The sequence below is a fragment of the Aulonocara stuartgranti genome (assembly GCF_965226115.1).
Source record: "Aulonocara stuartgranti genome assembly, chromosome: 16".
NCBI lineage: Eukaryota > Metazoa > Chordata > Actinopteri > Cichliformes > Cichlidae > Aulonocara > Aulonocara stuartgranti.
The window spans coordinates 949,863-972,154 of NC_138952.1; the positions used below are offsets into that span (position 1 = coordinate 949,863).

General features: G+C 42.8%; 1 protein-coding gene across 1 annotated transcript; it reads right to left on the reverse strand.

Annotated features, from left to right (window-relative positions):
• Window positions 1–1,233: 1,233 nt before the first annotated feature.
• On the reverse strand, window positions 1,234–20,514 carry LOC309691497 (uncharacterized protein). The gene is made up of 8 exons (XM_082509179.1): window positions 20,392–20,514; window positions 11,635–11,755; window positions 8,470–8,593; window positions 5,209–5,399; window positions 4,890–5,056; window positions 3,213–3,366; window positions 2,810–2,937; window positions 1,234–2,234 (listed from the first exon to the last, which is right to left on the reverse strand). Exons 1-8 carry the CDS (start codon window positions 20,497–20,499, stop codon window positions 1,524–1,526), a joined length of 1,704 nt encoding a protein of 567 aa, XP_082365305.1. The 5' UTR covers window positions 20,500–20,514; the 3' UTR covers window positions 1,234–1,523.
• Window positions 20,515–22,292: the final 1,778 nt, after the last annotated feature.

Here is a 22,292-nt window from a genome sequence, read left to right on the forward strand (position 1 = left end):
AGTCATGTGATATAGTTTGTGGTTATTTTCCTTAGATTTGAGGTTTACATTTAGTTTTAAATATCCGTGTACGCGCTTCACGAGCAGGTCATCTTATAACCACAGCAACAAACCACGGTGGAATAAAATAACGATTTTATTTCTTATTTTCAAACCCTTAAGATTATGAAAACCAAAAATGCAGTGAAACCTTTTAACACAAAGAAGTTTAGTAAGTTCTCATTTTATTTATTTGATTGAAAGTGCATATCTTGTAGCCATGTTGTGTACATCAATCCTTGTTCTTGCTTCACTAAAAAACAAAAGGCTGATATATACCTGTGACTTTTCTCTAAATGAACCGTAACTCCAGAGGTCACATAAAAACCACACAAATAACATCAGCAGTCAAATGTGATTGAAAGGTTTGGAGGTTTGTCTCAAAATAAGCCTTTAAACTGATTTTGTACCCTCTGGAAGTTGTGCTAACCCCCATCTTTGCCCTTACAAAGTTCCCATTTACATTCTAATGTAGGAATAAACTGCCTTCATGTTACAACTCTGCTGCAACAAACCACTGCAGACCTTTGCTTAGTCCGATTACATTATTAAATGTCAACAGTCATACTGCTGAAGTAATCTGGAAATCCACTAGCATTATGATTTGGCTAGCAACAATATTAGCATGGGGTAGAGTGGCTGTAGCTCAGGTGTTAGAGCAGTTCATCTGCTAACTGGAAGGTTGGTAGTTTGATCCCAAAATTGTGAGGTACGTAAGTCAAAATTTCAATTTACTAAATCAAAATTTTGAGTTAAGTCAAATTTTTAAACCCACGACACCAATGTAAGGTAGCATGGAAAAATCATTAAGGACTCATTTTTTTAAATATTAAAAAATAAAATGTAATAATTATCACATTATTCTTTTTCTGCTAATTTCTGTTCACGTATCTTCTGTTCCAGCCATGGATGTTTATATGAAACATTGCTCAATGTATGAACAAGTGAGTCAAAGGCTCTTCTGCAGACAGTTTTTTCTACACCTGAGACTCTATTATATCAGAGGGAGGGTATACCCTTATATGGTCATCTCAGAAGCTCCAGCCAGCTTCTGTTTACAAGGGGCAGCCAATCAGAAAGCAGCAGTTTTAAAGTCACTGCAGCAAAAACAGTTTGTCTGAGACAGAGGAGACCCAGCGTGAGATGACCCAAACTTAATTATGAAGTACAGAGAATGGAAACCAGGAGAAAAGCAAACATTAAAATCTATATTTAATGAAGAACATTAGAAAGAGAAATGTCACAGTTTCCTTTGATTTTCTTAAAATGCTTATGTTAATTTTCAAACAACATTAAAAAGTGTCTGGACCCCATTTGGCAGCATCAGTTTTACGTTCACAGTCAAACAAGTCAAAAAGTCGGACACAGAAAATCCGGCTGGTTCATTTGCAGATCTTCTGACCTGCAGCACCAAATAATAAGCTGGTCTACAAACACGAGGAGACCCTGCGAGTCATCGACGCTCAGAGCAGCACACATCAGTATCATCTGTTTCTCAAATAGGGCGAGAACTCCTCCTCTTCCTCTTCAGTTAGCGTGTCCGTGCTGTTGCCTTCACATCTGCTCGCAGTGCGGTCTGTGTGTGTCGGGAATACTTGAGGTGTCAGGTGATCTGATTCAGTTTGTGAGTCTGTGGCAGGTAAACCCTCCAGGCTGGACTCTTTCAAAAAGCCTGTGACGTCCTCCTCATCTCCATCGCGTGCAGCCATTGAGGCGAGGGTGACTGAGAACAGGTTGACATTGCCGGAGATGTCCCGCACCTCCTTGTCCTCTTTGGACTTCGTCACCTCCTCGTCCTGACTTTGTCCCCAGACTCCACTTCGACTCCTCTCTTTCACCAAACAGAGCTGCGCTCCCTCCACCTCCGTCTCCACCTGGCCTTCGTCAGACTCTGCAGGCAGCGCCGTTACTTTCACCTTAGCAAATAACCTTGAGCTTCCAGCGTCCAGTGCTGCCGTTGGCTCGCTGTTCGTTGACATGTTGCCAGACAGCTCCTCACAGCAGCAGCTCTCCCCCGAGGAGAGATCCACTGCTCTGTTCACATAGTTGCCATCATCGTCGTCCTCTGAGACATCGTCAATGTTGGCAGAAGGTGATGTTGTGTGATTGTTATGCTCCCCGGTCTCCGAGGTAACTGAGATGGGATCTGGGACGGTGGGCTGCGGGGCCAGGACGTAGCCTTTGGTTAGAGCCGTCTACAAAGAGAAGAGAAAGAAGCTCTGAGAAGGAGGAACAGAGGCAAACTCTGCTGAAGATGTCTATCATCGAGTCACAGCTGTGTCTAAGTATGCAGGACAAACACATCAGCCAAAGCTGTTTTCTGGGGACAGTCACTGTGATCTGTTAGCTGTTTGACAACTACTCTTTCAAGGATCTAGAGATGGTCTAGAGATGCTTTTTGAGTAAAGGTTTAACTACAGCCAGCTTGAAGGCCTGTGGTACACAACTGATTATTAGAGATAGGTTGATCATATTTAAGACTGAAGCAAGATATACACAGAGCAGCAGGGCAAAACAGAAGTCGTTTTCAGCTCAGCTGACTCATTTGCTTAACCTTTGAAGGACTTTGGTCCTTCTGTGGAAATGCAAATCACAATATGCTGGAGGAGCTTTACGACTGTGGAGCTTCAAAGCGTTTGAACTTTGTCCTCTGAGAGACGCTCATGGATGAAATGAAGGCGATGTTCAACTTCACAGCAGAAATAAACACATCATTATAAAATCTCTCAAACCACAGGTGTTAGAGTGCACATGAAACTGGATTTCTTACAATTAGAGCTCTGGGCACAGTTTCCTTCAGTTTACAAATGACTCCCGTGTAGAAGAGGAGGAGCAGGCAGCTCGTGACGATGAAGATGGCAACCATCGGGACGCCGATGACCAAACCTAAAGTGAGGCCTGCAGACACACAGACACACATTATTCCATGCAGACGACCGTCTGAACCAGCCGAAGTACAGCGGAGGGGTGTGGTTTGTGGCTGTGCTGTGGGAGGGATGGGTGGAGCAGGTGGCTGGGGGAGGAGTCCCACTGGCGAGAGGGGCAGCCCTGGCATGTGTTAGTAATTACTCCCTCTGCATATTTACACAGATAAGGAGGCAGATGAATTGTGGCAGCTCATTATGCTCTGATTCAGCAACAACGCCCGCCTTACCGGCTGCACATCAGCTCACCTCTCTGCTGGTCCACCGCCGTGGTGAAGGTGCACTTCCAGGCAGACGGCTCATGGTTGTTTAGTTCTCTGGTGTTGAGCTTCACCTCTATGCAGTACTCCGCCCCTTTCTTTAAGTTTTCAAGGGTAAAACTTTTATTTTCTGTTTCCAGCGTCTGCAAGTCAAAGAAGGAGGAAACGTGTCATTAAAATCACATCTGGGATTTGTCCACGACCCACTGGTGTGATCCTCAGCATCGTTTTCTCCTCTGACCTCTACGCGGCCATGAAGACACCTTTGGAGGCCTGACCAGGTGTGCAACACCTGCTCTGACAGGTGACTCTCAAAGTCAAAGTCTCCTCATGTCAATCAACCCGACACCTGCTTTTAGGCAGAAGCCTGCTGTGATTGGCTGCATTTCCATTTTTATATCGTATATGTACTGTATGTGTTTTACAGCCGCGCCTGGACACCAGTCAGCGACCGCTGGCTCAGGGACAGGATGGCGAGAGGTTGCTGACCGGCCTGTAGGCCCATGTGACTGAAGCCTCAAACAGGTTTAAAGGAACTCTAGAATGAAGACTTTCACCAGCTGAGGTCTAAATCTATCCTATCGGGCAGTGGCTGAAGCAAAAACTCGGGTGTGGGAGGAGTTCGGAGAGGCCATGGAAAAAGCCTTTCGGACTGCCTCGAAGACATTCTGGCAAACCGTCAGGTATCAGGCGTCTCTACCTGCACTGTGTATAGTGCTGGCGGAGCGCTGCTGACGTCGACTGAGAAAATTGTCAGGCGGTGGAAGGAATACTTCGAAGACCTCCTTAATCCCACTGACACGTCTTCCAAGGAGGAAGCAGAGTCTGGGGATGAGGGGAATGACCCGCCAATTTCCGGAGGCGAGGTCACTGAGGCAGTTAAACAACTCCTTGGTGGCAGAGCCCCTGGTGTTGAGGATCAGCACCTCCAAATCTGAGGCCATGGTTCTCAGCCGGAAAAGGGTGGAGTGCCCACTCTGGGTCGGGGATGAGTTCCTGCCCCAAGTGGAGGAGTTCAAGTATCTCGGGGTCTTGTTCGCAAGTGATGGGAGAAGGGAGCCGGAGATCGACAGACGGCGGCTGCAGTGATGCGGACGCTGCACCGGTCCGTCGTGGTGAAGAGGGAGCTGAGTGTAAAAGCGAAGCTCTCAATTTACCGGTCGATCTACGTCCCTACCCTCACCTATGGCCACGAGCTGTGGGTAGTGACCGAAAGAACGAGATCGCGGATACAAGCGGCAGAAATGAGCTTCCTCCGAAGGGTGGCTGGCCTCTCCCTTAGAGATAGGGTGAGAAGTTCGGCCATCTGGGAGGAGCTCAGAGTAGAGCCGCTGCTGCTCCACATCGAAAGGAGCCAGTTGAGGTGGTTCGGGCATCTGACAAGGATGCCTCCTGGGCGCCTGCCGGGGTTGGTGTTCTGGGCATGTCCTACCAGGAGGAGGCCCCGGGGCAGACCCAGGACACGCTGGAGAGATTATATCTCTCGGCTGGCCTGGGAACGCCTTGGTGTTCCCCCGGATAAGCTGGAGGAGGTGGCTGGGGAGAGGGAGGTCTGGGCTTCTCTGCTTAGGCTGCTGCCCCCGCGACCCGGCCCCAGATAAAGCGGATGAAAATGGATGGAGGTCTAAATCTGCACGTTGATGTTGAGATGAAATGGATGTCTTACCCCAATTTCTCCATCGGTTCCGATCCGAAATGAGACTCTGAAACTGGCTCCGTAATATTGCTGGATACTGGAAAAGTTTGGCAGGTCATCGGGCCAAGGCAGTGAAATGTTGATCTGGATGTAGTTTTCATATCCGACCAGTGAGACCTCTGGAGGACCTAATTTAGCTTGTAAACAGAAGAAAACACGCGGTCACCTTTTGGTAAAGATTCAACCAGTCCAGAGATTTTAGTTCAATCAAAGCCTGATCTGGATTATGGGACACACTTAAATCCAAATGCACCAGTGTGACACCCAGAAGACGCTCATGCTGACGTACTTTCTTTGTAAGGGACAAAATCTATTTTTCCGGACTCTGGAGACCAGGTTTGGTTGAAGAACGATTTGACGTGCAGGTAATACTGGGACTCCCACTCTGGTAGCATCAGTGGCATCGATGTTCCAGATGTTAGGTTGCATTGGGGCTGCGTTGGTATGTTGCATTGCTGTTCCCACTCATTCCATTCCTCACTGAACAATGACAAACAGAACATTTTAGATCAGAAGGACAAAAACAGTAAAAGAAACATTTGCTTTGTGTTACGACTGTTTGCTCAAACAGCGACGATGAGCTGTTCATGTCTCGAATCCAGCTGGTCCTAGATTCAAACGAAAGCTGATTTCTGATTGGACGTTTACTGTCAGGTTACCATTCATGAATAAGAGAGGAGTTTAGATGTTAATTAAAAAGCTCAGAAGTCTGCTGCTTTGCTCAGACGCAGCTTTTCAAACCTAAGCCGTGCTGTCGAGGCTGTGACCTTTAACCTGCTGAGGCCTGTAGACGTGTTTCCAGATAAAAGATGATGCATTCAGGGTGCTTAAGACGGGAATATGACACAACGCCAATATTTCAGAGCTAAAACAGGACAAGTGAACGCACCACGTATCACAGGTTTTATCCCCTCTGACAGCTCGTTCAGATCCTGATGGAAACCCATCTGAGGCCTGAAGCTGGCTCACCTGAGGCCAGCACACCGGCTCTGAAGACTCAGTGAAACCTGAAAATCATTTCTAAGACATGCAGGAAGGCAGCCGGATGCTGCTGCGTTTTAGCTGTAAGACAATTAGGGCTGCCACAAACAATTATTTTGATAGTCGACTAGTCACCGATTATTTTTGCGATTAGTCGACTAATCAGATCATCATCCATTGGAGTAAAACGAACAGCTTATTGCACCAGCAGCATCTGCTCTTATATAACGATCATTAGCTTACAGCTTTAAGTGTTTAAGGTCTGTGCTAACTAAAAATAAAGACAAGATGATAGTTTATTAAATTTTAATGACATTTGCAGATTGTTTCGGTAAAGTTTAATAAACTCCTTGCTATCTAAAATATAACAGGACACCGGAGTAAATTCTCGAGCATCTCACACTTCTGATAATCAGCTGTCTGCTTGACGTTTATTCAGCTGTGTAAAAACTATAACTTTAATCTAAGCCAAACCGATTTACTCAGGAACAAATAAAAGACCAAAAAACGGCAGCTGGCATCCTTGTACATGCAGTGCTGCCATCTTCTGTTTCAGTCCGTTATTACACTCTTAAATCCTGCTACTTGTTCCTGCGTCTGTTGGGATCTTACAAAGCTTCAAACGCCGCGTCGACAATTTTGATAGTCGACGTAATTGTGACTAGTCGACTAATCGTGGCAGCCCTAAAGACAATAAAGACTCGTTGGACCCACAGGCTGTGGTTTGGTGACGAGGACGCTGTATGAGGAAGAACACAGTTTCTGAACTAGCTGAAAAACACGAAGCCACGAGCAGTTTCAGTGTATTCATGTTAAACCTTGCAAACGTAAAGCGAACCCTCACGATGAGTGCTGAAACTGAAACGGCGTCAGAGCCATCCCAGCTGCTCGCTGTGAACAAACCGCCCAGGAGAGAGAAAGCACCCCGCCCAGGCAGATATTCCACCAAAGAAGAAGAAGGAGCCAGTGAAGCTGACTGAAAACGTGAGCAGATTAAAGGTCGCGGTTCACCAGCAGGAGATCATCACCACAGCAACGCGGCCCAAACAATCAAAGTCAAACAGTGTAGAAAAACGTGAAAAATGATGGAAATGCAACAGATTTGGTGATCGGTACAAATGTTAGAAGATTCATTCAAATATGAAGGACGTGTACAAACGTGGGGCAGTCTCCATGGTTACATATCAGCTGATGGTTTCCTACAAACATGTTCACAGAGATATCAGCTGTGAGAACTCCCACTGTCAGTGTGTGAGTCGTCCCTGCACACACACTAATATCTGTTATTGATAATATTAGAATATTAAAGGCGAGCTCTGTGTCGGACACGTCGCCCCTCGGAGTACTCAGTACCCTTAAAGTAGCTCTCAGGGCAAAGAGGTTGGTGACCCTGGTCTGAAGAGGTCCCCACAAACCTCAGCCCGCCGCTCTGCTTTCACTTCCTGTTTCATCTCCACGCACTCCAAAATAACCACGATCTGTGTGCTAGAACATCTTTGTGTGTGTGCGCGTAAATGGAAAACAGCTGTAAGCTGTGTTCAAGCTCTCGAGCCTGTGTGCGTCTGTTATCAGGGGTTTCCTCCATGCCTGAGAGGAGCGCTCCCTGAAGCCTGGACCAGCTGATCTCTGTGCAGCAGTTGCTCAGAGACGGCGGCTCATCGTCCCACAGAGCACGCCGTGCACGCCATCACAGGCAGCAGGGAGGGCTGCTTCATGTTTACCACACATCATAAACCTGCATGGAGGTCACGCCCCCACTCACACACCTGATCCTCCATCGTCTCACGATCACAGCACACTTTGTCTTTTTATTTACGCGTACGAACGAGCTGCTTATGTTTCCCATGTCACAACGAGTTTGGCTCGAATGTTTCTGATGTCGTCACACGTGGACACGACACCGGGTCTAAAGACCAGAACGTCTGTCTCCATGAAATCTGTTCTTCTGGATAAACTGCAAAGATGAAGCTGTTTCCTCTGATTTTATAAAATATGAACAAAAAAACTTGTAACTAACTAACTTTGTATAGCTGCATAATTACAATATAATTAAAAATGAAATTATTCTGTTGTTTCATTTCTTTCTTTGATCTGAAGAAAAGTGCAGACAAACTTGTGTGAGTTACAAAATAAAACAGGAAATCTATTTTTGAATCGTTCTTTTGGTAAAAAAGAAGAAGCAACAGTGGAATTTCCCAGCAGGCTACGGGGGGACTTTTACCCTCCTTTAGAAAAAATATCGTGTTCTGAACTTCGACAGGAAGCATCTGACAAAAACACGCAGCTGATGCAACACTTTTATTTACAGGTGTTTAATCCTGTCCTTTATCTCAGGTGTGTGTGTGTGTGTGTGTGTGTGTGTGTGTGTGTGTGTGTGTGTGTGTGTGTGTGTTAATAAAAGCCTGGAGTCACAGCTGAGCTTGAACTTGATCCTTCAAGCGTCTGAACTTTGCGTTTCTACATCACCCACAGAGCTCAGAGGTTTTTTGGGGTTTGATGTGAGCACCATCGTCTTCATGTTACCAGGCTGAGAGTGACAGGACGTGAGGACAGACGGCGGACAAATTACCTCACAAAGACCCCGTACTCTGTCCCAGGTGGCGTGTTGTCGCCGGGCTTCCACCGAAGGACGTGGCGGAAGTTCAGAGAGTCGACAGAAAGGTTAACAGGTGCGGGAGGCGGATGAGCGAGCTCTGCGAGAGGAAGAAAAGAGAAAATATGTGAGGCAATCTGCTGAGTCACGAGGATCCAAAGTATACCTGTTGTAAAGGCTCACCTTTTAGCACATTCACTTCACCAGATGCACCTTGTTTCTTTTCCTCACCTTTGATTGGGTGTGGTGCTTGGCCTTAATTGCACTCACCTGTCACTCGGCATATAAGGACTGCACTCACCTACCCCTCACTCTTTCTTCACTCCCACATGGGGCAGCAGCTGAGAGAAAGCAGTCCATGTGTGTCTTTCTTTCCTTTACCCGTTATACAATAAAACGACAAAACCTATAAATGATTGATGACTGCTTATTCTCACTCTAATCGGATGAGCCCATGATTACTTAAACCCTGAACCTTCCTTCCTCCAAAACAATACCTGACAGGTATCAGCCTGTGTGTGGGTGGGGCAGGACGGTATTTGAACTAGGGCCGCCACAAACGATTGTTTTGATAGTCGACTAGTCACCGATTATTTTTGCGATTAGTCGACTAATCAGATCATCATCCATTGGACGTAAAACGTACAGCTTATTGCACCAGCAGCATCTGCTCTTATATAACTATCATTACCTTACAGCTTTAAGTGTTTGAGGTCTGTGCTAACTAAAAATAAAGACAAGATGATAGTTTGTTAAACTTTAATGAAATCTGCAGATTGTTTCGGTGAAGTTTAATAAACTCCTTATTTATTATCCCATTGAGATTAAAAACCTCTTTTTCAAGGGAGACCTGGCCAAGATAGGCAGCAGCAGATGTCTCACAGTTACAGAAATTACTCAAACACAGGCAGCAACAACACACATGCAACAATAAGTGAAAGAATACAAATAAAATAAAAAATAAAATTCAATAAAATTCAAATAAAAAAGTCAGTTAAAATGACAATCAATCTAATTGAAACAGTTACATGTTATGGACTTGGCCTCAAGGATTCGTAGTTTATAACAGGACACCGGAGTAAATTCTGGAGCATCTCACACTTCTGATAATCAGCTGTCTGCTTGACGTTTATTCAGCTGTGTAAAAACTTTAATCTCAGCCAAACCGATTTACTCAGGAACAAAAAAAATACCAAAAAAAGACAAACAATAACATTTTAAGTTATCTAAGTGACTCATATATCATGTTTAACCTGAGTAGCGAAAGACGGCGGTGGGTTTGAAAACGATTTGCGGGGAGTCCGGTGTTCTCACGGCTCTAGTTAGCCTAGCCCCCGGCTAACTATCGAGCTAGTGGGTAACAGACGTCTCCGAAAACGTCGGAGCGCTTTTGAAAATATTTGGTGTCTTGATAAACTGAGCAGATATTTGAGGTTTACACTAGTGATGGGACGTTCTGTATCGAGGCTTCGGAGCGTGTGTCGAGTAATGGAGGGGGCGTTTCCGCGAAGCGCGTATCGAGGCTTGCTTCATTTATGGGAGGAGCTGAAAATGATGACGTCCGAAGCCTCGCTGCCCGGCTGTACCACGTGACTGGTTCATGAAGTGGTTCGAACTTTGCCGCGAGATATGACAGCGATATAAACCCCTCAGACTACATTCAAAAATGTGGGTGTTTGATGGAGAGTTGTTAGTGAGAGTTTGGAGACAGTTTGGAGGTTTATGAGCGTGAGGAGAGAAAGTCAGGAGAGAATGGAGCCAGCTAAGAAGAGGAGGATGTCCTCCCCTGTGTGGGAACATTTTGATCTTATTCCTCCCAACAAGGTATGTAAATTTCTACAGAAGATGTATTTCCATGATACTGATGGTGCAATACAATTTATGTTGAGCTGTCTTGACTTTTGTACAAGGTGAAGTGTTTGCTATGTGCCAGGGAGCTGGGATATAACAACAACACCTCATCCATGCTTAGGCACTACAGAGCTTTGCATGAGAATAAGGGGGAACACTGATTGTGGAGCAAGACCAGGTGAGCCATCAAATGCAATGATAATATAGGATGCAGTAATGTTACTAAATGATATAACAATATTATACAACTGTTATAAGTTACGTGTGTGATATTTATATTTGTGCTTTATCTTTATTGTCTTTCCTCAGGAGAACAATCTCAAATAGATGAAGACCTGGTCAGCATGGTGATTGAGGACTCCCAGCCATTTAGCATTGTGGAGGACAAAGGATTCAAAAGATTTGTTAAATCATTAAATCCCAGCTATGTTCTCCCCACTAAAAAGGTCGTAAAAGCAGTGAAAATTTAGTTTTTACAGAATAAAATGTGAACAGGCAGGACTGAGGCTCAAAGCCTCAGTGTGTAGCTGTCCATACCTCAACGTTACAAAAGCACAACCACTGTCCACACCCCAACCACACCTCACCTCACAGTAAATGATCATTTCCACTTTAAGTATTTCCAAATAATCATTTCCCATACTGCCAGTATAAATATACACAGTATACTGCCATCACTACAATATACATGTTTTACACACTCCTTTTGTTGTTGACATTTACAGGCTGTGTGCAAAATGCCACACTCTTCAAATTCATGCCAGCTATTATTTTTACGTCCAGTAGGTGTCCTGCTAGAGCAAATGAAGCTTCATGAAGCTTCGCGTTGGGGTGAACCAATTGGATGAAAAGCTTCAGTGCTTCATGGGGCTTCATCTGCCCATCACTAGTTTACACAGCTACATTCTCGCCTGAAAATATGTTAAACGTTTATTTTGTGACCCAGAAAGAATAATAAGAGTAATATTAAAACTAACTAGCTGCCGCCATTGTTGGAAACTGAGCTGGGCTGCGCTATGAATTCTGGGACACAGCTGCTGCTTCTTTTTCGGGGTTTAACGGCAGCTGGCATCCTTGTACATGCGGTGCTGCCATCTTCTGTTTCAGTCCGTTATTACACTCTTAAATCCTGCTGCTTATTCCTGCGTCTTTTGGGATCTTACAAAGCTTCAAACGACGTGTCGACTATTAAATCAGTCGTCGACGATTTTGATAGTCGACGTAATCGTGACTAGTCAACTAATCGTGGCAGCCCTAATTTGAACACCTGACTGCTTTTACATGACTCACCTGAGTGCAGCAGCAAGCTGAGGCAGAGCAGCAGAGGCAGACAGGCCATGGTCACAGGTGGGCAGGATTCATCGTCACGTCTGCAAACGCGCTGAGAGCCAGGAAGCACCACGCGGTCCAGCTGCAGCGAAACATCATCTACATTTACATCTCATCGACGAGACGATTGTAATGTTTCGGATTGTTTCAGTTCGAGAAAAGATTTTCAGTCAATTAAACATAAACTCAGTTAGTTGCCCAACTGCAGCCGCTTCATCCTGAAGACAGAAAACCCCCACCATCAGACAGCGGTGACAAAAACCCCTTTTCACAGGAAGAGAGCAGGGAAACAGGATGAAACACTAAAAAGACAACATTTAGTGACGCACTGCAAACGGCGAGAGAGGGGAGAGGACGCTCAGAGAGAGACAGACTCTCAGACTTGTGGGCAACATCGTCAACATGTTGCATCAAGCATGAATGATGACATCACAGCAAGTCTGGCACCTTCTCTCCTCTTCCTCCTCTTCCTCCTCTGCCGCTGAGCCCAGCCCTGCTGCCTCAGCACTCTCACATCCTCCCACGTGCATCACTTCTACCACATTATTAGAAACCAGAGTTAAAGCTTGAAGGTGAACTTTTTACTCAGTGTTCACGAGACGGCAGCTGCAGAAAAAACTGACGTTCTTTTACAAAAACAGGAGCCGTGCAGACTGACTGGAAACACGCTCAGGACCCCGAGTCTGGTCCAGAGGCTGGGAGCCTCAGCACCGCTGTGAAAGTCTCCCAGTTCCTGTTTTCAGTGAAAACATCACGATGAGGACGGTTCATGAGCGTGAAACACCAGGACATCAAAGGTTTACTGTATGGTGTTTGAAAAACCACACGTGAAAAACACACAACTAGGGCTGCTCGATTATGGCAAAAATGATAATCACGATTATTTTCACTGAAATTGAGATCTCGATTATTTGACGATATTTATTTAACCCTTTAAGACCTACTATAGAACCAAGTCCACCAGAGCTTATATTAATTTTTTACATGTTGTAGTGTCATTTATGGGAGCATTTCAAGTTGCTATACAACTGTTATAGCCCATATTTTAATAATATGTATGCATTAAGTCCATAGTAACTACATTAATTGCAAAAAAGTGCAATAAACTACAAAAAACAAATTGAAAATCGTTTTTGGTTTTTTTACATATATTTCTACTTGGAGAAATTTAAGAGGTTTATCCCTCAAAACTTTAATACAAAAAAGTTGCAAAAAATAGTTTACAACAGGAAATTTATTTTGAGTGTCTTCATAGTTTTATTTTGGAGATACAGCAATTTTTATATACACTGCAGGAAAAACGAAAAAACAATCCTATGATGCAAATTTGCAAAGAAAACAGCAGGTGCATCAAAATAAACTATTTCCAGCAGTGCAATTCGAGTTCTAAGCATCCCAGCAACTATTCAGAAAAGTCAAACATGACCAGTAGAGGCTTTTAAGGCCTACAAGTAAAAAACTACATTTCCGCGAAAATGACGTCACTTCCGGTTTTGACCAGGAAATGGCGGACATGTGATAGTTCCCGCTGACGTCTGTTTCACGGTGGGAAGTGTTAAGAACAGCTGATCGGCGAAGCGTGTTTCTGGAATATTATGCTTTTGTTCCTGCAAGCGCTTTTTATGCAATTTTTGCAAAGCTTTTTGTGGAAGGAAACCGTGACCGAGGACAAGCTGATGGCATCAGATGTAAGTACAACTCCTCCGGTTTCATATGGTAAATGGTAAATGGCCTGTATTTATATAGCGCTTTACTAGTCCCTAAGGACCCCAAAGCGCTTTACATATCCAGTCATCCACACATTCACACACTGGTGATGGCAGCTACATTGTAGCCGCAGCCACCCTGGGGCGCACTGACACTGGCGCCACCGGGCCCTCTGACCACCACCAGTAGGCAACGGGTGAAGTGTCTTGCCCAAGGACACAACGACCGAGACTGTCCAAGCCGGGGCTCGAACCGGCAACCTTCCGATTACAAGGCGAACTCCCAACTCTTGAGCCACGATCGCCCATATGCAAAACAAATTATTGCGCTAGCTTACGCGGTTCCGGTTCTACAGGGATTTAAAAATAGTTACACAAAACGGAGCGTGCTGCTCTGACCGGATTTAAAGGGTTAACAATGACTTTAAAAAATAATATAACATAGTGTGCAACACCACTGAAGTTTTTTTACCTGTCTTTTCAACCAACGGCAGTCACTCTCCTCTCCAAATAACTTCTGCTTAGCTTTCCGAGCTTCCCTCGGGTCCTCTTAATCAGCGGTCTCCAACCTTTTTTGCGCCACGACCGGTTTATGCCCAACAATATTTTCACGGACCGGCCTTTAAGGTGTCGCGGATAAACGAGGGAGGGGCTAATAATCGGCTCAGTCATTTTTAATGATCGTTGAAAGTCCAGATCGTAATCGTGATTAAAATTCGATTAATTGAGCAGCCCTACTCACAACACAGTCAACAACAATAACAGTGACAATAGCGATAATCCATCATCTGGTGATCCTTGTCAGGGTCACAGGGGGCTGGAGCCTCCCAGTTACCCTGCACGCTGGACTGGTCGCCAGTCTGAGACAGACCAGACTGGACACAGACACGGGGAGAACACGCAAAGTCCACGCAGAAAGACCCGACAACAGCGCTAATCACCGCGCCACCGTGCTGCTAAACAACAACAATAATAACTAGAAAAATTTGCATTTCCTGCGAAAATGCAGTGTGGATGCTTTAAAGCTGAAGCTGTATGCAAAAAGTAGCTGAAAAAGCTGAAAAGTTGCAGAAATTGTAAAAACTTTGCAGAAGCAAAGGAACTTTGCTAAAATGGAATAACTTAGCAGAACTGCAATATCTTAGAGGAAACATAATACTTGGCAGAAATACAATAGCATAGCAGAACTTAGCAGAAATATTGTAACTTACCAGAAACATAACTTCTCAAAAATACAAGAATTTAGGAGAAATAGTATAAGATAACAGAAAGAATATATTTAGACAAAAATACTTAAGCATTACAGAAACACTATGATTTAGAAAAATAGTACAACATAGCAGAAATACTGTGATTTACCAGAGACACTGTGATGAACTATGAATATTGTAATTTTAAATTAAGACTATGTTTTAGCACAAATATTATAATTTGGCAGAAATACTATGATACAGCACAAATACTCTGGTTTAGCACAAATATTATAACATAGCAGAAATACAATTATATAGCAGAAATGCTATATTTAGAAAGAAAAATATAATATAGTAGAAATAGTATGATTGAGCAGAAATACTACAATATAGCATAATAACAATGATTTAGCAGAAATACTAAGATGTAGTAAAAGTACTTTGATTTAACAGAAATACAATTATGGAGGAGTAATACTTTAAAATGGGAGAAATATTGATACACACACACATACACAGAGCCTAAAGGTAAGAGTATTTGTGCCATGGAGTGTTAAGAATGTGAGGTCCATATTAGAAAAGCTGGTAAAATCATAAAAGTTTGCAGAATTGTAATAAATGATGAATATGAATTACTGGTCTGTGACAGTGTATTAATTTGTAGGGAAAAAAACATGTTGACCAAGGTGGAATCGAACCCACGATCTTTGGCTTGCAGACCCGTGTCATTACCAACTGCGCCACTGGGAAAGAGAGGAGCCATTTTGAAAAACAGGGTGATGAGCAGTCAGAATTAGATCCCGGTGAGAGGCGAAAAACGCCGTTTTTTGGAGTTACAAAACGTTGTGTAACTCAAAAACTAGGTGGACTAGAGGCATAATTCTTGTACTGGGTGAATCAGCGGACTTTGGTGTACTTTGACTGCGATTTTCATTGCTCTTTGTACAACCGTCGCTGAGATATGACGAGAGAGGAAACGGAAGACCTCAGACATGATTGGCTGGCTGGGAAGCCGTGCAGGCCCTGATATGTGATATGTGTCTGAGTCCGCACAGAGGATTGGCTGCCTGGCAGAAATATATAGAAATAGTATGATTAAGCATAAATACTACATTTAGCAGAAATACTATATTAAGCACAAATCCTATAAAAAGCAGAAATAGTATATTAAGCACAAATCCTATAAAAAGCAGAAATACTATATTAAGCACAAATCCTATTAAAAGCAGAAATAGTATACTAAGCACAAATCTTATAAAATAGCAGAAATAGTATGATTTAGCACAATAGTAATAAGTTAAACAGAAAAATTGGAAAAGCAAAATGGACAGCTGAAGAAATGCTGAACATGCTGAGGGTCCCTCAAATATACTTGTTAAATGAAAAAAATCAGCAAAAAAATATATAACAGCCACACAATCAGAAATATGTACACATAAGGAAACACACATGCACAGAGAGACACACACACAAGATCCAATTCAGTCAACCAGTCTAAATATATTGAATTTGAATCTTAGAATGAGATCATCCCATTAAAAGGCCTTCTCTCTCTCTTTCTCTCTCTCTCTCTCTCTCTCTCTCTCTCTCTGTCACACACACACACACTGCTGAATTTGAATCCACCAATCAGAGAGCCTGTGCACTTTTTCCTGCCAAAACAGGTGCATCTATTTACACACGCAGCACAGAGAGACACAGGATTATCCGGTTGTTCAGTCTGACGTCACTAGCCGTGTCTGGGTCTAAACTCCGCTGCAGGTCCATATATCAAACGATCACTATGGCATTACTGTGAGTTGAAAAACTGTCTAAAGTCTTTCATCTTTAATAAAATGATCAGCGTTCTGCTCTACCAGGTGTAACAATTGAGTTTAACATCCAGGCATCCATGAAAACAGAATTTATGACATTTAACGGAGTTAGAAGTTAGCAGGGAGTTAGCTCGCTAGCTTCTATCTAAATACAATATAGCATGTCCTGACTGCGGGGTTTTGGAAACAAATTAAAACGTACAGCTCTGTTATCACTTCCAACATAAATGAAGACAGAAAGCTAAACAGCAGTGACGTTTGTAGGGTTACTGAAGTTTGGCTAGCTGGTATATAATGATGTGCTACGTGACCGCTAGCGACACAGCTATGTTAGCATAATATAAACAAGCTAACTTTTTTTCCACTTGATAAAAGTTACCGTGAGTGTTCTCGGTGGTCAGGAACAAATGTAATTGCATGGCAGGATGCTGTAAACGGACCAAACTTCAGCCAGGAGAACAACTGAGATAATCCATCCACAATACGAGGTTAGTCATTCATATACTGCTGCATGGGCTGGGCTGTAGTTACATCCTAAGGTTTTAAAAACTGAGCTTAAATAAATGATTAGCGGTAATAAAAGCCGAGGGAGGTCAACAGTGATCGCTGACTGTTTTAGGAGCTTTTTGAGATCAAATAGAAGAAAATACATAACATTAAACATGTTAACAACACAAATGCCATATTAAACGCAGACTACTTTAGACCCGGAAGTAGGATTCGTCGCGTCATCACTGAACAACCGGATTGCAGTCTATTTCTCATAATGACGACTCCCCTCAAACAAATGACCATAATTTCCTAACCGTAGGGGCTAGAGCGGTCATTCTTACACCGTTTTGTTCAGAAGAGATGGGAGAATCTTCAAGTGTTGACAATTTATCATTAAAATATGAATTTTTAGAGATATATGACATGGATGACTTGTTGACTTAGAAGCCACGAATTCCCCAATATGCAAATTTGAATGCCTCAGACCACATATATGATTGGCTGGCTGGGAAGCCGTGCAGGCCCTGATTTGTGGATTTGAATTCCTCAGCCCTCAGATATGATTGGCTGGCTTAGAAGCCATGAAGGCCCCAATATGCAAATTTGAATGCCTCAGGACACATATATGATTGGCTGGGAAGCCGTGCAGGCCCTGATTTGAAAATTTGAATGTCTCAGTCCTCACAGAGGATTGGCTGCCTGGGGACCTGGCAGAAATATATAGAAATACTATGATTAAGCATAAATACTACATTTAGTAGAAATACTATGTTTTAGCAGAAATACTATAAAAAGCAGAAATACTATAATTTAGCAGAAATACTATATTAAGCACAAATCCTATAAAAAGCAGAAATAGTATGATTAAGCATAAACACTACATTTAGTAGAAATACTATGTTTTAGCACAAATACTATAAAAAGCAGAAATACTATAATTTAGCAGAAATACTATATTAAGCACAAATCCTATAAAAAGCAGAAATAGTATGATTAAGCATAAACACTACATTTAGTAGAAATACTATGTTTGAGCAAAAATCCTATAAAAAGCAGAAATACTATATTAGGCACAAATCCTATAAAAAGCAGAAATAGTATGATTAAGCATAAATACTACATTTAGTAGAAATACTATGTTTTAGCACAAATAGTATAAAAAGCATAAATACTGTAATTTAGCAGAAATGCTATATTAGGCACAAATTCTATGAAAAGCAGAAATAGTATGATTAAGCATAAATACTACATTTAGTAGAAATACTATGTTTTAGCACAAATCCTATAAAAAGCAGAAATACTGTACTATGATTTAGTAGAAAAACTATAAATAATCAGAAATACTATATTTGGCAGAAATACTATATTTTGCACAAATCTTATAAAATAGCAGAAATAGTATGATTTAGCACAATAGTAATAAGTTAAACAGAAAAATTGGAAAAGCAAAATGGACAGCTGAAAAAATGCTGAACATGCTGAGGGTCCCTCAAATATACTTGTTAAATGAAAAAATCAGCAAAAAGATGCACAGGGAGAGAGAAGTAAGTTTCTAGGTCAGCCTGGGAGCTGCTGAATTTGAATCCACCAATCAGAGAGCCTGTGTACTTTTTCCCGCCAAAACAGGTGCATCTATTTACACACGCAGCACAGAGAGGCACAGGATTATTGCAGCCTATTTCTCATAATGACGACTCCCCTCAAACAAATGACCATAATTTCCTAACCGTAGGGGCTAGAGCGGTCATTCTTACACCGTTTTGTTCAGAAGAGATGGGGGAATCTTCCAGTGTTGACAATTTATCATTAAAATGTGAATTATTAAAGATATTTGACTTCTAATGCACCATAACTGAGTAGAGCGAAGCAAAAACTGGCTTGACTTGCCCTCAAACAACGCTTTGTAACTCGAAATCTATTTGGAGTATCGATATCATTCTTTCACCGTAAGAGACAGCAGGCTTTGGTGAACAGTCATGGAAATTTTCAGGTCTCTGTGGAAATCCAACAAAAAGTTATGACGAGAGAAAAAAGTGGTTCATTTCCAGGGTTTGAAATTTGAAGAAATCTGAGCGACGGACGAATTTCCTACCCTCAAACAAGTCCAACTCATTTCAGAACGGTAATACGTGAGAAAGAAATTCTTGAATTGTGAGTGTCACGAGTGTCTGAAGATATACCGGGACAAGCATCATGTCTTAACTTTGCTTCGTTAAGGAGATATGACGATTCGAATATGCCTCTCATTACAGAAATGCAGCGGTGATTTTGAACAAACTCTCCATTGACTTTATATGGAGAGTTTTCCGACATTGTGTTGGTCTGAGGAGATTTGCGAAAGTTCTATGAATACCACAACAATGATAGTGACATTTTCGGAAACCCAGCAAAAATACCTATGTTTTGATGTATAATTTGTGGAAGTTGAGTGAAGATTGAGCAAGTAGCAAGAAGTTGTTCGGACATGAAGAGAAGACTGCAAAACCTTCAGTGGCACACTGGAAGCCAAGTGCATAGCAACCATAACAACGCATGTATTTTGTGAAAAATCACAATTTTGCAACTGAAAACTTTAAGAGGCATAAAGGTAAAACGGTAAAAGATTTGAAAAAGCTGAATCATACCTGAATAGCCCAATAATTTGAGAACATTTTAAAGTTTGAATGGTTGTTCTACGTGAAAATATGAGGAAGTAGTTAAGTTTCAGAAACAAGCAAATTTTAGCAGAATTGCAGAAGTTTCCCATTCATTTCAATGGGACAAATTAAGCTTAATATTTTAAAAAGTATAATAGTGAAAAATACCAAAAGACATAGCAGGAATTAGCAGAAATAGCAGAATATTTTAAAATTTGAACGGTGAAAATCGGCTGAAAATTGTGGAAGTAGTTAAGTGCCAAAAAGTGTACGGAAGTCCCAAGAGGAACTCAATAGTGTGGATGCTTAAAGCATCCACACAATAATAACTGGACAGTCTCGTGCACTTAAGTCAATTCAATTTTATTTATATAGCGCCAATTCACAACAAAAGTCGCCTCAAGGCGCTGTTGTTGTGATTTGGCGCATTACAGTAGTTTTAGTCAGCGTGGTGTTTGTCAGAGTGACAGATCGTGATATAATAATCTGAGCCCACGGTGAAACCTGTCCACTCTCCCACGTTTAAAACAATAAAAGGCAAAACCAGATTAGTTTAATGAGCGCTTTGTTCAGAGGAACACAACACACAGTCTCAGTGACCACGGACACCCTGATTGACTTTCTGATCAGTCACTTATCCCTATTATCATTGTTATCATGATGATCATTGTTGTTGTTATCACTTCACGCGGCTGGTCGGTGTCCGCTCCACAGTCTGGCCCCTGCTCGCGTGTACTAGTCGGTAGTTAAACACCATAAACCGGCCCCGGAGTGCCCGCCGGTCACTGCTCCCTGCGGAACCGACACAGCCACACACAGACAGCGGTGTCGTGGACATGCTCGGCCGGCCTCGGTGGCCCTCTGCCCGGTCACTCACCTCCTGTCTGCCCCGAGCGGAGCTTCCACAGCCTCGGAGAAAGACGAGCAGCTCCCAGAAACTCTCCTTACACTGTGACGCAGACGGGCTCCTCTCAGCTCTCCACATCAAACCTACCACCGCTTCCTGCCACGCCCTTCAAAGTAAAAGCCTCCCGCACCAACACAGTTCTACACTGGTCTCCGTGGACTTTTTTTCCTTAAGCTGGATCTAGTTTTCTGTATCTTAATAATATGTTATTAAATTATTGTAATGTGATCGGGATGAACTGTGGACCTCTCACAGTAGGAACTGAGTGGTTAACATCACGCGTGGGCGTGTCAGAGTGTCAGGGTAGAATTTTTCCCTTGCGTCGGGAGCGCGCACTGATGAGTGTTTGTGGGTTACAGGAGAAAATGATGCATTAAAAGTTCTCACGCGGCGCATCATTTCCACACCGTGGCTCATATTTATTTGTATCCTGTAACTTTACTGTTTAAAGAGCCAACGCCGCTAATATTTCAGCAGTAATACGTCTTTATAAGAAGTGTTTGTGAACTAAATCTAAAAACGACAGATAGTGTTCATCCGTGATTCGGACAGCCCTGTGCGCGCTCCCGACGCAGGGGAAACAAATCGTCTGGGGATACCAACCCTGGCACCACACCGGCGATCCAGCTGGATGGAAAGGCTGTTATGTTCGGGGGTGAGGAGGGGAGGATGGGTGCCGTGTTTAGGTAGGGACTCCAGACCCCGCCGGATCAGCTGCTGTCTCTGGGATCCCGTCGCGCATGCATATAGTTTAATAGTTTAATAGTTTAATTATTTATATAGCACATTTAATTACAACAGGAGCGTTTACCAAAGTGCTGTACAAGAATACAACACACATAATAAAACAACTTAGAGTATTAAAAGCAAACACCAAATATGAATTAACAAACAACTCTCATGCTGTATTAAAAGCCAGTAAATAAAAATGTGTTTTAAGATAAGATTTAAAAAGATTGACAGTATGAGCCTGTCTGATGTGTAGGGGTAAATTACTCCACAGCTTAGGCGCTACGACTGCAAATGCTCGATCACCTCTATGAACCAGCCTCGACCTTGGTACAGCTAAAAGCAAAAGATCACTTGATCTAAGAGATCTAAGGGGGGTATAAGTCTGCAAGAGCTCAGACAAATACCCGGGAGCCTGTCCATTCAGGGCTTTGTAAGTCAACAATAAAATTTTAAAATTAATTCTGAAGCGGACAGGGAGCCAATGAAGGGAGGCAAGTACCGGGGAAATGTGTTCACATCTTTTAGTACGTGTCAGAAGACGAGCTGCAGCATTCTGGACCAACTGCAGCCTTGAACAAGCATCCTATAAAGGATGCTTGTTCAAGCATCCTATAAAGGATGCTTGAACAAGCATCCTTTATAGGATGCTTGTTCAAGCATCCTATAAAGGATGCTTGAACAAGCATCCTATAAAGGATGCTTGTTCAGGGGAAAGGTTGGGGGTGTGGGGGTGTGTGGGGGGTCTATAAGTTCGGTATTTTAATGTCGGGGAAGCTGGGAGGAGGTGGCTGGGAGGTGTAGTCGCAGTTGGGGTTGTCAGTGTGCAGTGTCGTTAATTTGCAGTGGGTGGATCCTGTGCTGTGGTTTATACTGGCGTGGACAGATGCGGCCTCGCTCGGGTAAAAAAAAATCGTAGATCTTTTACTGAAGTTCACGAACTTTTCCGGTAAAACAGAAGATTCCGTAGAATTTCTCTACTATTTACGGACATTCCTTCAACTCTAAAACGGAAAATTCCGTTTCTTCACAATAAAATTTGTATGAATAGAAAAACTGAAAGTCGTGTTTATCATTTACAGACACTGGTTTTCACTGTAACTCATTAAATTAATTTCTTTATATCTTTACACTTCGATACA